The sequence below is a fragment of the Sinocyclocheilus rhinocerous genome, unplaced genomic scaffold (assembly GCF_001515625.1).
Source record: "Sinocyclocheilus rhinocerous isolate Xijiao unplaced genomic scaffold, SAMN03320098_v1.1 scaffold889, whole genome shotgun sequence".
NCBI classification, from domain to species: Eukaryota; Metazoa; Chordata; class Actinopteri; order Cypriniformes; family Cyprinidae; genus Sinocyclocheilus; species Sinocyclocheilus rhinocerous.
Window position 1 is genome coordinate 2,244,737 of NW_015638024.1, and position 15,546 is coordinate 2,260,282.

The 15,546-nt window shown below is 36.3% G+C and overlaps 3 protein-coding genes across 9 annotated transcripts in view; 1 reads left to right on the forward strand and 2 right to left on the reverse strand.

Moving 5' to 3' along the window:
* LOC107749463 (uncharacterized) overlaps positions 1–6,835 on the reverse strand; it is a 9,078-nt gene extending 2,243 nt beyond the window's left edge. Inside the window, exons 1-15 of one of the 4 annotated variants that reach the window (XM_016564629.1) lie at positions 6,761–6,835; positions 5,889–6,259; positions 5,608–5,745; positions 4,806–4,929; positions 4,361–4,719; positions 4,178–4,260; positions 3,983–4,014; positions 3,701–3,874; positions 2,536–2,598; positions 2,399–2,431; positions 2,232–2,312; positions 1,821–1,985; positions 1,184–1,408; positions 1,019–1,093; positions 717–809 (exon numbers count right to left, since the gene is read on the reverse strand). In XM_016564629.1, coding sequence (XP_016420115.1) covers positions 717–809; positions 1,019–1,093; positions 1,184–1,408; positions 1,821–1,985; positions 2,232–2,312; positions 2,399–2,431; positions 2,536–2,598; positions 3,701–3,874; positions 3,983–4,014; positions 4,178–4,260; positions 4,361–4,719; positions 4,806–4,929; positions 5,608–5,745; positions 5,889–6,229 — 1,986 coding nt within the window. In that variant the 5' untranslated portion in view covers positions 6,230–6,259; positions 6,761–6,835. The other 3 variants (XM_016564631.1, XM_016564632.1, XM_016564630.1) reach the window with 3 other exon arrangements.
* A 754-nt stretch (positions 6,836–7,589) lies between these two features.
* On the reverse strand, positions 7,590–14,150 carry LOC107749464 (CXXC-type zinc finger protein 1-like). 4 transcript variants are annotated; one of them, XM_016564635.1, is made up of 15 exons: positions 14,082–14,122; positions 13,916–13,940; positions 13,293–13,408; positions 13,100–13,200; positions 12,865–12,989; positions 12,340–12,495; positions 12,128–12,265; positions 11,827–11,934; positions 10,014–10,192; positions 9,692–9,899; positions 9,453–9,563; positions 9,302–9,351; positions 8,783–8,879; positions 7,947–8,099; positions 7,590–7,866 (listed from the first exon to the last, which is right to left on the reverse strand). In XM_016564635.1, the coding sequence occupies exons 2-15, from the start codon at positions 13,916–13,918 to the stop codon at positions 7,720–7,722; spliced, it is 1,692 nt and encodes a 563-aa protein (XP_016420121.1). In that variant the 5' UTR covers positions 13,919–13,940; positions 14,082–14,122; the 3' UTR covers positions 7,590–7,719. The 4 variants fall into 4 exon arrangements, with proteins under 4 accessions (XP_016420121.1, XP_016420120.1, XP_016420122.1 ...); XM_016564634.1 differs by having other exon boundaries at positions 13,916–13,958; positions 14,082–14,102; XM_016564636.1 differs by lacking the exon at positions 13,916–13,940 and having other exon boundaries at positions 14,082–14,150.
* Positions 14,151–14,460: 310 nt separating this feature from the next.
* Positions 14,461–15,546, forward strand: part of LOC107749521 (uncharacterized) — a 5,554-nt gene continuing 4,468 nt past the window's right edge. The window contains exons 1-2 of the mRNA XM_016564699.1: positions 14,461–14,550; positions 15,039–15,089. The gene's annotated coding sequence lies outside the window, so the exon portion shown is untranslated. The remainder of the gene's footprint in view (positions 14,551–15,038; positions 15,090–15,546) is intronic.

Sequence of the window (15,546 nt, forward strand, 5' to 3'; positions counted from 1 at the left end):
CAGGAAGGGGGCCAACACTTTTTCACACCACTGTGTGTGTATATATATATATATATAAATTTACAATTTAAAATAACTTTGAAAAATAACTCCTGTGGTGGCAAACTGAATTTTCAGCAGCCATTACTCCAGTCTTCAGTGTCACATGATCTTTAAGTAGAAAGTTCAAAAGAATATAATTTGTTTGAAATAGAGATCTTTTGTAACATTGTAAATATATTTACTGTCACTTTTGATCAATTTATTGCATCCTTGCTGAATAAAAGTATTAATTTCTTTAAAAAAAGTTATTTATTTTTATATATGTCAAATATTTAGTTATTTAATTTAATACATTATCTAAAGGCCATGCATTACTGTTATTTTCGGACTTGTTTTCTCAAGATACTTTTATTTTATTGTCAAGACAACCAAAACTCAATATAATTACTGAAACACTGCCTACTCATTCAGCTTTGAAGACGACAGTCTGCCTTCGCCACCTTATTTTTTCCTCTCTGCATGGGAATAACATCAGAAACGTACAACTATGCATGCACACTGTTTAGAACAAACACTGATTGGTAGGTACAATCCTGAATTTATTTCTAATTCTTTCACCATCCAACCTAAGGTAAGACAGCCCCTCATATGAACTTAGGTTTTATTTCCCACTTGCTAATCTTTGTTTGTTTTTATTTGTTCAAGCTTAAGACAGAGAAGCATAAGGAGCTTACCGCAGACAGAAGGGCTCTGCTGCTCATGCCACTGCCTTGAAGCCTATTTTCTTTGATCATCTCCACCCGTCCTATGTGCAGCTGAGGGCTCATCTTCTCAAGACACAGGGATGACACAAACGAGATATGAACATATTTAGATAGCTCTGTTCAACTAATAAGAAAATGCAACAAACACATTCTGGCAACCAAATAAGTTTATGTATGACTAGGGAAAATTGCTCTGGGATTCATTTTTGGAATCATCATGACTTGATTAATATTATATGGGCATTATATTAATTTTTATGGTGAGAACATACCCCAACTTTTCGTGGATTGTAGAGTGGGATGTTGTTCATCAAATAACTGTTAGCAACATCAGTATAACCATAAGCCTAAATCAACAAGAATAAAACCCAGGAAAAAAAATTACTGAAAGCTAACAAGAAAAGGTAAAACATCCTTTAAGGAATCCACTTGAATACCTTTCCATTGTAATTGGGATGAAGGAGCCTGTCCCGATTCACCACCTGGGCAACACCTGAGGAAGCCTTTGGCACATACGCTTCAGCCTCATTATCTGAAACCTCGAAATCCCACAACTTTTTGGACCTGGGTCTACTACGTCCATATGTGTAACGTGGCCTTCCGCGTGTAACCCAGCCCTGAGAAAAAAACATCTCCGCCTCATCCATGGGCAGCAAATGCTTCTGTTAAACACAAACATTGAGACAAGATTATAATTTCTTTTTGCACAATCTTAATCAATCATGAGGGATTTAACTGTTCCGATTCCACTAAACTACATTATTCATACACATTACCAAAATACACAAAGTAACCGTACTATTTTTTTGGTTAGATTAATTAGAAAGAACAAGCTTATAAAAGTCATTGACAATGAATCAGTTAAAAATAATTGTAATAACAAACATGTTATATAATACATATAAATGAGTATTATTATATGAACCAAAAAAAAAAAAGAGAGAAAATAATCCTAGATCTAGTAGACAACTAAAGGTTTCAAAATAACGCACCATGCAACAATATTGTAATTCATAAAAAAACAAAAAAAACAAGTTCAAATAATACAGTTGAAATTATATTTTGGAAGCCCACCATAGCCTCTCTTTGGCACTGTCGTAGACGGCATTTCTGTCTTTTTTTATTTCTGCCTCCAAACTTGGGTTTGTCCATGCAAAAATCACAGGTTCCACAGTCTGTACGGCGAACGCAGCCTTTACACTTCCCACATGAACGACGACGTACCTTTGGTACACCCATCTGCAAATCAAGAGAACAAAAATCACTATTTGAAGAGTATTAAGGACACTATGTCTCTGATTAAATATTTGCAGCTTAAGCCTGTAGCATGACAGTTTCTTTAAAATGCAATGTATCCCAACTAAGAAGAGAACAAATACTTTGTGAATCTCTTCAAACAATGTGAATATCTGTAATCAAGGCACTTGGATCATGCTACTGCTGTGTAATGATGCAGTGTATTTAATTGGCTAGCTAGAACTCTACCTCATCCAGGCCACTGTCACCATCATTACCCCCAAAGAACATTGACAGATCCTCTGAGTCACTGTACTGCAGATAGGAGCTCTGCTTACAGGAAAACAACATTTAGATATAGTTGTTCTATAGCAATCCCTCGGATTACTTTGAGAGATTATTTATAAGACTGTTACCTGTGATTCCTCAAAATCATCTGAGACCGAGGGCTGAGAAATAAAAGAAGAGGGAGACTAAATGATTAAAATGTTTTATGAGCATAATGAAGCACTGTGTGGAAAGAACAGTGTAGTTTAAAGAATTTTATTCTCACCTGTAAAATATTTGACGCGGTGCTTATCGATCCAGCCTTCTTGGAAAACTGCCACTCTGATGTCTGTGGATTAGATAAAGATGAGTAAAGATTAAAAAGTAACTTTTATGATCATTAGACATTAACAGTAACTCAGAAAGTTACTGTTCAAAGGTTTGAGGTCAGTAAGATTTTTTTCCCCTTTTTTTAAAGAAATAAAAATAAAAAATTTAAGCAAGGATCCATTAAATTGATCAAAAGTGACAAAGACATTTCTATTGTATCAAAAGATTCCCATGTCAAATAAATGCTGTTCTTTTAAACTTTCTATTTACCAAAGAAAAAATGTCATGGTTTCCACAAAAAGGTTTTTTTTTTTTTTAAAGATTTATTTTTGGTATTTTTAGTTTGATTGGACAGTATAGCAGTGACAGGAAGCGAAGTAGGAGAGAGAGAGGGGGGCGGGATCGGGAAAGGTCCACGAGCCGGGACTCGAACTCGGGACGCCCGGAGCGCAACGGCACTATATGTCGCACACTGCCCACTAGGCTATTGGCGTATTGACACAAAAATGTTTTTAACATGATGATGATAATAAAAATATTACCAGAGGACCAAATCAGCATATCAGAATAATTTCTGAAGGATAATGTGACTCTGAAGACTGGAGTAATGATGCTGAAAATTCAGCTTTGCCATCACAGGAATAAATTACATTTTAAAATATATTAAAGTAGTTAACTTATTTTAAATTACAATAATAGTTCACAATATTGCCGTTTTTACTGTATTTTTGGTCAAATAAATGAGCATAAAATTCTGGTCTTGATGAGCATTAAAAGACTTAAAACATTAAAAAAAAAAATCTTACCTACCCAAACTTTTAAACAATTAAGAACAATACTGTATACAAAGTACAATGTAAAAAGACACCAGTGGGGGGCAGTAACAAAACAATAAAACAGATCATAAATCAACCTAAATGCGCTTAGTTTTATATTTTATCATCCACTTCAGTGGCATTCATACACTGCAAGTGTGCCCAAGGGTTCAAACACTTTCTGAGGCCACTGTATATTTAGAACATTGTAACAGTTTAGATTATATTCTAGATTCTTTATATTCTTACACAAATTTCCTTACATAACATAGAAAATAAATATGGCTGAAAATAAATAAAAATTACCTTTACAACTCTGTCCCTGGGGCGCATGGGGCGCAAACACTTCCGTTTGCGACATTTAACGACTTTACGAGAGTGGATATTGTGTCGAAGGCGTAGCCGACCATTTCTGCAACTAACACATTTTCCACAGTCCACTGTATTTTGGCAAGCCCGGCATCGTCCACATGGAACCAACTAAGAACAAAAAATACAAATAAATGTTTTTATTTGTAAGACAACACATTACATAGAGCAAAAAAATAAATTTAAAAAATCATCAACAACAATAACATGAAAACATACCTTTTTGTAGGGTTTTCTGCATCTTAGTATTGCTAAACCAACAGAAAAAATAAAATAAAATAATCACCATGTTATCTGAAATGCACTATTTAAAAGGAACAGCAATAGCCAAAAATACACTTCTGTTATTACAATAAAGGTGCTTAATTGCCGACACTGACAAAATGGAAAATAAATGACTACTTTTTGACTTACTTGTGTTACTCTCTGGCTTGCAATTCTGGCACATAGTTTGTCCCTCTTCAAAAGTATAGGTTTTATGACATTTTTCACAGACACTGATTACAAACAAAAGGAACAGTGAAGAAAGACATTCACACCACTGTTTTTGACATTTAGGCTATAGTGTAAAAAAAAAAAAGAAAGGGCACTGCCTACCCAAACATTTTTTGTAGATCTCCACTGGCACCATTGACGGGCCTATTTGGGGCCGCAGACACTGAACTGCCCAAAGGAGGAGGATTTGAATTGGCAGAATCTTCAATCAAATCAACAATAGGGTGAGTGGCGGTACTTGGTAAAGCGGTATTTGTCTCAGGACCAGTATAGGTACTGCATTTTGGCGTGGTCACTGTATTGGCACCCTTTTGGATCGAATATGAGCTCAACTTCGGAACTGTACCATAGCTGAGACTAGCTGAAGATCCTGGATTGCCGGCTGCACCACCTGTATCAGCTAATTCATTTGGAAAACCGGGTACAGAAAAGTGTGCCTGTGGAGAATCCAGTTTCCTTCTCTATGGATACCAGAATGTAGGAATTAGTGGGAAATGTGAAGAAAGTGAACAAAAAATTGAAAAGAACATGCTGAACATCTCCTCACCTTTCTCCTTTGAAGCCCTTCACCAAGAAACTGGCCCGTTTTAAAATTAAAATTTGTGAGGTCCACAGATTGGTTTACATGTTTCACAAGCTCAACCCTACTTCTTACTTTATGACCTCTTGGACTGAAAGGAAAAAAATAAAATTAATGAGTTATGCAAGATGAAAGTCCCACAAAGTAATGCTTTAGCATTACATCATTTGCTCAGCAATGGATCCTCTGCAGTGAATGGGTGCCATCAGAATGAGAGTCCAAACAGCTGATTAAAAACATCACAATCCACACGACTGCATCAATTTATGTCTTGTGAAGTGAAAAGCTGCTTGTTTGTAATAAACAAATCCATCAAGACATTTTTAACTTCAAACCATTGCTTCTGGCTAAAATACGAGTCCTCTATTCATAATATTGCTTTTTACAGTGAAAAAAGCCAGAAGAAAAGTCTTAATCAGGAGCGAAAGATGCACAGACCAAGCAAACAGTCCAAAACAGCTGTAAACAAATATGTCGGTAGATTTTGATGTGAAAGGACAAAAGCGGACTTTTTCACTGGAGATAGCGTTATTATAGACTCATATTTTGGCCACAAGTGACAGTTTAAAGTTAAAATGCCTTACAAACATGCAGCTTTTAACTTCACAAGGCATTAATTGATGAACTTGATTACCGAGATGTTTTATCAGCTATTTGAACTCTCATTCTGACGGCACCCATTCAACTGCAGAGGATCTATAAGTCAGCAAGTGCTGTAATGCTAAATTTGTCCAAATCTGTTCAGATGAAAAAAACAAACTCAAGATACCTCATATAGTATGTATCACTGCGTCCTTCACTGGTGCCTGATCGACGAAAAACCTGTTTGCGTTTCCATCCTTCCCCTAACGATGGACAATCTTCCCAGCCTTCATCTGCCTCAAATTGCATTCTCCTTCTAGGTCTCCTAGACGAAAAAAAAAAAATACACATCTGTTTTAGCTTAAAGTAGTGAAGTGCATAAAAGGAAAAAGTATTAATTTTCTACAACTCATAAATAAAAGTTTGCTGTGAGGTGTCTAGTTAGTAGAATCCAGGTCATGTACATACCCAACACCTCTGCCACCTCTTTCTCCAGTGTTTTTCCTAATACTAACCACACTCCCACTCCATTCACTCCCCGCAAGGCTCTCTAATTCTCCATCAACACTCGGGGAATCAACATCATCACAGTCTTCTTCGAGTGGCTCCAACCAGTCACAAGGTGGTTTGTCGACGTCTTTGGAAGGCTCACCTTCCTTCTCGGTTACAGCTCCCTCTTTGTTTTCTTCTGTGACATGGTCCTGAATGTCTGTGCTTGCTGTGGACTCTTTGCTTTCCTCTGTATTTGCATCTTTGACTTCGGTTGTTGGTTCTGCAGGTACCTCGGCTGCTACTTTCTCTGTTTCCATGTTAGTAAAGCCTCCCTGTTCTTATTTCAGCTGCAAAAAGGAAATATGCAATAGTGGAGCTACACTCAGATAGTGTTTCAAGCAGCAAACAATCCTTGCTTAGCTCTTCTGCCTTTCTGCAATGTGAATCATCTACTTTTTGTCTATCTGAAGCTCTTTCATCTTAATAAAGCTGAATTATCTGAATACTCTCTTTGCAATATGTTATGCATTCAGTTTAGACAGCTGCAACTGAGTACAACAGTAAGCTTTCTGCCTATTGTTGCTCTCCCTATAAAGACCAAACGCTTTATCTATTAAACCACGACTTTTGATGCAGAAAATGCTGTCTAGGTAGTCAGCACACAAGGTTTTGAGACACAGCCTAACACGTATTAGCGACAATACTTAGCGTAGTAGCTAAAGTGTTAGCAAGCGTAAAAATGATAGTAAATAACACAATTATTGAGATTTACCGAGACAGTTTGCTGTTTTTAACGGTCCTGTTAAAATAAAGTCATGAACACGACCTCGCCATTTTTAAAAACCTACCTGTAAACCCCTTAACAAACCACACATTGATATATTTTAAATACTGAAACAGGAGAGGGACCGGAAGTATTGTTGTAACCCGGAAGCACGTGACTCAAGCATTCTGAATAAATTAAAGCTCCCTGCTCACGTCACACAAAGCTGGATCGTTGTCGCGTAGCTTGATATAACGTTTACATTTTTGTTCCGTTGTACTGCTACACGACAGGTCTTTAGAGATTTAACAATATAGCAAATATAAAATTTATTAATAAAAATATCTGATTACAAATTACTTTATTAGCGTAAACATTTGAGTAAAAAGTTGAAAAAGTAACACGATTCTCTGAATTTCGTTTGGTAGATTTTGCTTTTCATAACTAGTATTGAATATTAAAATGTATTCATTTCATTTTTCAGACTTCCTACTGTATGTATGATATATAGATCCCACTGTATGTATATATTGAAAAACCGCTATAAATACCTAGACGTGATCATAAAAAGGCACTTTATAAAAATTTGACAAGTCAACTATAGATTTGTCCAATATACTTTTATCCTCAAACTGTGGTAATTTGTCATCGGTCATCATCAAAAACAAAACAAAAAATAATTTCTATTGTGTATTTTTATATGTCTTATTTTTATTTTTTTTTGTCTGTGTACTGGAAGCTTCTTATACCAAGACAAAGTTCTTGTAATCATACTTTCTTATATATCAATGTAGTTAAAATAAAAAGAACTAAAACAAAGCAAGACATCTGAGGATCACAACAAAAATTTGTGTTTCAATTCCATAATTAAATAATTTGAACAGCAAAATGTAAAGTAAAATTAATACATGCAGATTGAAGGAGACACATGATGAGCGTGTTTTAATAAGAATGACTTCATCCAAACAATGACAAATATACAATATGAAAAGTATACAAATATAAACAAATAATTTTTCAAGTCAGCACTGATTTTTGACACGGCTATCTGTCTTTGTTGCTGCGGAGGTCAGTGGTCAGTGGGTCATGCTGAATGGTCTGGTGGAGCATGAGGGCCAGGAGTCCTGCTCTGTTGGTCATGGCCGTCCTCACATTGCGTTCTTGTTCAAACAACTCATCCAGCTTGTACCACTGTTGGGAGGGGGAAATATGAGGTATATAAATATAAATTAAGACTACTATGGCAATACGTTTTGAAGAACTTGACTGACCACTCTGACGCGCTCCAGGTCCACCTCCGCCCGTCTGAGCTTCTCCCAGCAGTAATGCTTGTTGCACTTGCGTTTCGAGACCCTGCAATACTCTCCAGTCGGCTCAAACACATTACGCACTAGTGGACATCCACACACCTCATCTGCTGCGACCTGAGAAGAGAAAAACAGAAAAGAGATTTACTGAACATAAATCCTGTCATGAAGAGATGTCTGAAGACACGGTTAGCAAGTTCAGGGGTTTTTCAAACTTATCCTGGAGGCTCCCCAGCACTGCACGTTTTGTATGGACACATCCAATTCAGGTCTTGCAGTCTCCGCTAATGAGCTGATGAGGCGTGTTAGATGAGAAAGCCATACAAGTTTGAAAAACCCTGGTTTAGGGGGTGTTTACACAACACCATTTTCAACTAAGAACAAAACTTTTTATGCATTTTGGCCATTCATTTACATGACAACAGCGTTTTGGGGGCCTGAAAACGCTGACTTTTTTTCAAAACTTTTGAAAAAAAAAAAAATTTTCTAAGTGCAAGCTTTTGAAAATAGCTTTTCCGTGTAAACTACAAAAACACGAATTTGTAAAAACAGTATTACGTGTTCAGTCAAAAGGAATGCATATGTGTGCAGGTGAACAGAGTTTCTTTACAAAGTAGCATCACCAACTACTGGTCTGGTATGCATAATACAGCCTTTTTAGTCCTTTTCGTGGATCCATGTGAATGGGAATCGTTTTGACAACGTTGTCAGCTGTACACAAAACTTAAAAATGGCAAAGGTTGTGTAAATGTACCCTTAGTTTGTGCAGAAATACTGAGAGACTATCACTAAACTCTCACCTTTGGATCTCTGGAATGTTCTGGACATAAAACTTGAAGTCTCTTGCAGTATGTTTTACTCTGAGCATTGTAAACGTCACAGAAGAGTCTTGTCGCCCTGTTAGAAGAGAAAAAAAATTAAATATCTTATATTTTAAAAAATAATATAAATTTTTTTTTGTTTTGAGTTTTTTGAGTTGCCAAATAAAAAGAGAAAACAATCAAATGAGATGAAATACCACTTGTGAAGTATTTAATTCACTGTATATATCAAAAATTAGTCATCACAGTTATTATAAAATAATAATAAAAATGAAAGAAGAAGAAAAAAAAAAAAACTTGAAATTCCAAAAAAAAAGCAACAAAAAAAAACAAAACAAAAAAACTATTGTAGTATATACACCATGTAAAATGTTGGTCAAACTGACCACCCATAAAGAAAGTAGAGAAAGTATAACAAGAAAACAAAGGATATTCAGGGTAATTCAAACAAAAAAACTGCTGTACTGTATAGTAATGTTTAAAATATACCCCTCTTACCCTTCTATTCTGGTTGGGAAAATGGAACCAAAAGAGGTCTGACTTTCATACTGTTAAAACATCAAATCAAGCATTAGTATAATACAAATACATTTAGTTTCATTCACTAAATCAGTGATCAATAAATAGGCTCAGAAAACAAAACATTCACCTTGGCATAACATCTCTCCATATGCCTCAGCGCCACTTTGGGGTTGATGGGGTGACTGCAGGACACACAGAAGATCTGAAGGTCTGTGTCCTCACTGTCCGTTTCATTCACCTGCAAGACAGGACATTAGCTAGCTTTCCCTAATAAGCCTGACAAAATCCCTGAAACACATACATTCCATCCAGTTATTCTATAAAATTCAATGACATTAGCATGAGAAAGTATTGCTGGAAACTCACATCCTCATCCTGTTGGACCACCTGCTGCTTGGCTTTGGCAATGATGCCCTCGAGTTCGTGGAAACGGCGCTCCATCTCGGCGAGGCGCATCCGTGCGGCCTGCTGCTCCCTGCGGATGCGCTCCAGCTGTTTTTTGCCCTGTTCCTCAGCGATGCAGGGGCTCTGCTGCCACTGCTGGATGCGCTGCGGGAGGATCTCGTAGATCCGGCTGCACAGATCGGCAGATCAATAAATCAATACGATCTTCTTAAAACACATTAAACTGGTATAACATTGCGTGACTCTTCCATGCTGGTTGGCTGCACTTAATGAAATAACCTACTTGGCAGCCAGCTTCATGCCACAGTCCTCAGAGCAGTACTTTGAGCTTGGACGTGCTGACTCGATACAGTTCGGCCCCAGACACTGTTGCATGTCTCCTCCGTGTCTGCCATCTCCCCTCTCGCTGTGTCTCAAACGATCACGGTGCTTCTGTTTCTGCTTGTGGCGACGGGACTCTTTCTGTGAAAGGTGAGCACAATTAATGAAAACAATTTTTAAGAATGTTGGTAACAAAACAGTTTCTGGTCCCCATTGTCTGCCAAATCATTTTTTAGTCATACTGGTTTAGAACAACATGAGAGTGAGTAAATGATTTTTGGGTGTATAATATTTGGGGAGTATAATATTTTTGGGTGAACTATTTAACCTTCTTGTTGTGTTCTGGACATTTTGACCAGTAGAGGATTTTCTTTCTCCCGAAAATTCTACTTAATGTTATTGCAGTGGACTTACTGACTTTGCTCACAAAGGGTATAACAGATAGATAATGTTTGTACTTTTTTGGAATGTTTTTCCCACCTTGTTACACTTGTGATGTTCCAAGTCAAAAACGATCAGCCTATAAAAATTGCTTATAAATTTCTCTTTACACTATAATATTACCAAACACTGTATTTAATTTTTTTGTCAACTTTTTTTCCTTAAATTAACAGGTTTTGTATTTCTTTTTGGAACTGATTGATCATTGAGTTTATGCACCTCAGTTTTTGAGTGAACAAAATTACCCACATGTAATGCTTTTTTTCATTCCATACTGAGGTGCAGAAGCTCAGATAAATGAGGCCTACGATCAGTCAGTTCCAAAAAGAAAACAAAACCTGTGCTCGTTGAAAGAAAACAAGTTGAAAAAAAGATCAAATCTAAAACCCTATTCGGACAGGACAATGTTTTCTAAACTACATTTGAGTTTCAATTCTTATCACCCGACGTCTGTGATTTCATGTACCAATTCGGACGGGACAAAAACAAGTGTTTTCTAGATGTGATGTGGTTGCGTGCATCACATAAAACGTTTGTGTCCAATGAAATATGTATTAGTATCATTTTAATTTATTATAAAAACATTATTTAAATAAACTTCACATGACTTTATAGAAGTGGCTGCTTATAATAAACCCACGTAAGTGAGCAGGGAAATCTAGACAAGTATCTTACATGACGCTGATGTTAAAATGGCCAGTCGTAGCAGTTTCCGTGATTTGGCTCTTCTTATTAATTTTAATATTAATAATAAGAGCCAAATCACAGAAACTGCTACGACTGACCGGCTCGGCTCGGTTTGTGTTTCCACTGCAGTTTAGTACTGCTTTAGAGTGGGCGGGATTATAGACATGTCGTTATAGTTGGTGTCTCTACTGCTGTGACATCATCGTAAACGCGTTCGATCCTCGCTGGCTGTGCTGATTTAATCTAGCGGGTCTAGTGTCTCGTGTTGCAAGTTTAATGACGCAGGTAGTGGCGATTCTCTCCTGCCAATTATTAGTACGGCTCGCTTGGAACCTCAACCAAGGTGGTACTGAAAAAAGTACCAGGTACTGTACACAGTGGAAAACCCCCCCAAAAGCGAGCCATAACGTGCCGTACCATGCAGTGGAAAAGCGCCATAAGTCTGTGCAACACAACTTTCTGTAACGTCCCCCTGGAAAACTAGTCCCGTCCAAATAGAGCTTAAGATTTGGTTTGATAATATAGCATAACAAGAGATTTACAAGAAATGTTTAAATGGTCAGTCATTTTTGACCGGAAACACCAAATTAGGTAAAGGACTGTCAGCATAGCACAAGGGTTAAGCAACACCGTGTTTCTCATTGTACCTTTTTGTCAAATTTCTTGTTTCTCCTCTTGACGTGCTTGACTTTTATAGCTTTCTTCCGTGGGACAGGACTGCAAAGTGGGCTGTCTTCATCATCACTGCCCCATGACTTAAAAAACAAAAAACAAACGGTCACGAGAGAAGGGTGAGGTTTGTTTATGAGTGCTGGACTTAAAGCAACATCCCCAATAAGCATATCTCACAAAATTACTAATGTCAAAGTATGTCTTATAACCTGACAAGAGCTCAAATGAATGTATATACTAAGCGGTTGTGGTTAAGCTAGAGCAATTAGTCATTACCGCATTTCTGTCCTTGTAATGCTCATATGGCTCCATATCGTTCTCATCATAATCATCTGAGTATCGTCTATCCCTGTGCATTATATTGTCCTTTCTCTCACACAGAGAAAACTCCTCATCTCGAACACGCAGCATTTTCTGCAAAAGCATTGTGAGAGAAAATTAACAACAAAACAAAAACGAAATAATAAACCACCTAAATAAACACTTACCCGTGCACGGACAACACACTGCCTTAGACGACATTTCTGACGAATCTTGTTTGGGCCGCCAAATTTCTTCATGTCTTTACAGAAGTCGCACTGACCACAGTCCTCCGTCCTAGTGCAGGGTTCACATTCACCACACATACGAGCAGAGCGCTTCACCTGGAATGCAGTTAGTGGGCAGAAATATTATTTACCTTTGTTTTTTAATAAATGTAATAATTATATATTCCTATATTACACATGCATGTATAATGACGTGATAGTTATAAGGTATAATTAGAATATGGCTAAGTGATTTGAACTGATTCTAGAACTAAGATGACATATATATATATATATATATATATATATAGCTTTGAATCTTCATAATAATATATAATAACAATTTTAAAATGTGCTTTTTTTAATTCCAGTAAAATTATTATTGTAATATTTACTAAATTTTGGTCAGACTGCCCACCTATAATGCAATAGAGGAAGTGTCGCTATAATAAGCAAAGTTAGATGGTAAACTGGAGAAACACTAACTTTAGACCCTCGTCGCTTATCAATCTTGTACTCTGGAGTGCTGGATCGTCTTTCAACTCTCTCTGGCTCAACATCTTTATCACGGTTCTTTTTCCGATACCGTATCAAAAGAGATGGATCCAATTCTAAGAGATGAAGAATATTTTAGAATGCATTAACAGATATTCTAACACAACATATAATTCATTCAATTGCATATTTAAATATCTTCAGGTAAAACTCAATAGTCACTGACCCTGACACTGATTGCAGTACCACTCCCTGATCGCTTTGGCCATCTTCTCTGTCACATTTATACAGTGACCATGGAACCACTCATTGCAGTTGTCACAACCACTACGGGAAAGGGATTTGATACAAATGAAGCTCTCAGTTTGGAAACATGCACTGTTTTGTCATATGTTCTGTGAGAAAAAGATTTGTCTTACATCATGAAGCAGTTTATGTCTGGTTTTCGACAAATGCAGTAGAGAGGAGCATTCTCTCCATCTACTACAGTGTTGTGCATAGCTGGAGTCTGGTCTATATCAGACATCTCCCTGTCCTATGAAGACAGAGACACTACAATGAAAATATCGACACACCAGTAAGCTAATAATGGAAAACTGTTTGCAAATAACATGAACTACAACAAGCTACACTTAATGGAAATTTATCAACCTCAAAAGACTGTCGAGATTCAAAGACAATGTTTGTATGGCACCCCACACCCGAAATTAGAAACAATAGATAATAACAAAAATGATACTAATAGTAAAAATATAAAAAATAAACAAAGATTACACATCCATTTAAAACAAAAAGTAACGTTACATGTTTTGCCCGCAGTTCAACACCTGTGAGTCACAATACATATTAGCATGATAGCACACTTGTAAACAAAAAAATCGATTCGATATTAATCTATGAAAATGTACTCCTGTTTACAACACAATTAGTGAAATAATTCATTGTTTCATTTGAAACAATTGTTTTCAGAGAATTTATTTTGTTTTATTTAAACTGCTCAAGACGGAGCTAATATGCTATCAAATCATAATAGCGGACTTACCATCGCTAACGTTACTCCCCGCCCTCTAGAAGAGCCGATCAAACACAGCAAATGAGGATTAATTAAGATAATATCTCACTGCATGAACACGCCAGTGTCTTGAATGCTTCGACCATGACAACAGTAAAAATTCCTCACACAAAACTACGAACATAATAATTGTTACCTTATCTGCAGCTAACAGCGTCGTTTCGGTTTTGTTTGGCCAGAGAGTTGCTTGTCATAATAAAAGTCCTCATCGGGAAAAGCTATGTTCATTTTCTAGGTCGTTTAAAAACGAAGCTTATTCTATGGTACAGTCTAAAGGCCTAACCAATGTGTTATCTGTTACTGTTTAATAATAAACAACATCAATAATAACAATAAAACAACAACAATAATAATAATATTAATATAAATGCACATTTATTATTATTATTATTATTATTTTAAATAATTGTTGTTGTTGTTGTTGTGTTGTAATATATGTTATTGCGTTTATTTATTGGTAGGGGGTGTGGTGCATGTGCGTCCTATCAACACTATGACATGCTAACGAACGGATAATGATCAGGCAAAGCAACAGCCCCTACAGCAGAAGTAAGAGAAAATCAATCTGACATCTGACGGACGATGGGATGAATGTGGTGGTGAAGGTTAGTGAATTTTAATAAACTTGAATGATCAAAGATAACAATACCTAAGATTTTACATGGTATAACTTGGCCATCGTAGAAAACAAGTAGGAAAAGTCAGGAGGCAACATAGTGTGTGCTTTTTTTTAATTATTATTATTTTATTTATTTATTTATTTATTTTAAATAAATTGTTTTAGGTTGACAAAGAAACTATTATAAATGTCACACTACTCCTGCTAATATATGTATCTGTATAAATTTGGCGACAATATACCGCAGTTAATATTGTTTACGTGATGACGAGGTGGTCAGGTGTGCTTTTACGATAATAATTTGATATTTGGGTTCCAGGAGAGTGTTAAATAACTTGTAATGTTGAATTGTTTGTGATGAGAATATTCAACATAGAACATTTTTTAAAATATCTATTGCATTTTAATCAATTTAAGGTATATCTCAATTAAAATCCTGCCAGCTTGAACTGTTATTTATTTTTTCAAAACAAGGTTTTGAGATCTTCTTGAAAAGAAGTTTTCCTGGCATCTCTCTGACACAAGGTAAGCAAACATTGGACTAATAGGTTGCTGAAATTTATTGCCCTCTTTACATCTAAGATGCCTCTTATCCCTGTCACACAATATGTTTGCCAAATGGATTGAGATTAATAATAGATTAATGACTCTGGCACTTTTTGCTCCATCAGTACTTTTTGTGCTAGGCGTTGTATTTTTTTGCATTTATATAATATGTGACCCTGGACCACAAATCCAGTCGTAAGTGTCAATGTTTCGAAATTGAGATTTATACATCATCTGAAAGCTGAATAAATAAGCTTTCCATTGATGTATGTAATATTTGCTAGGATAGGACAATATTTGGCCGAGATGCAACTATTTGAAAATCTGGAATCTGAGGGTGCAAAAACATCAAAATATTGAGAAAATCGCCTTTAAAGTTGTCCAAATGAAGTTCTTAGCAATGCATATTACTAATCAAAAATGTTGATAGTTTGAA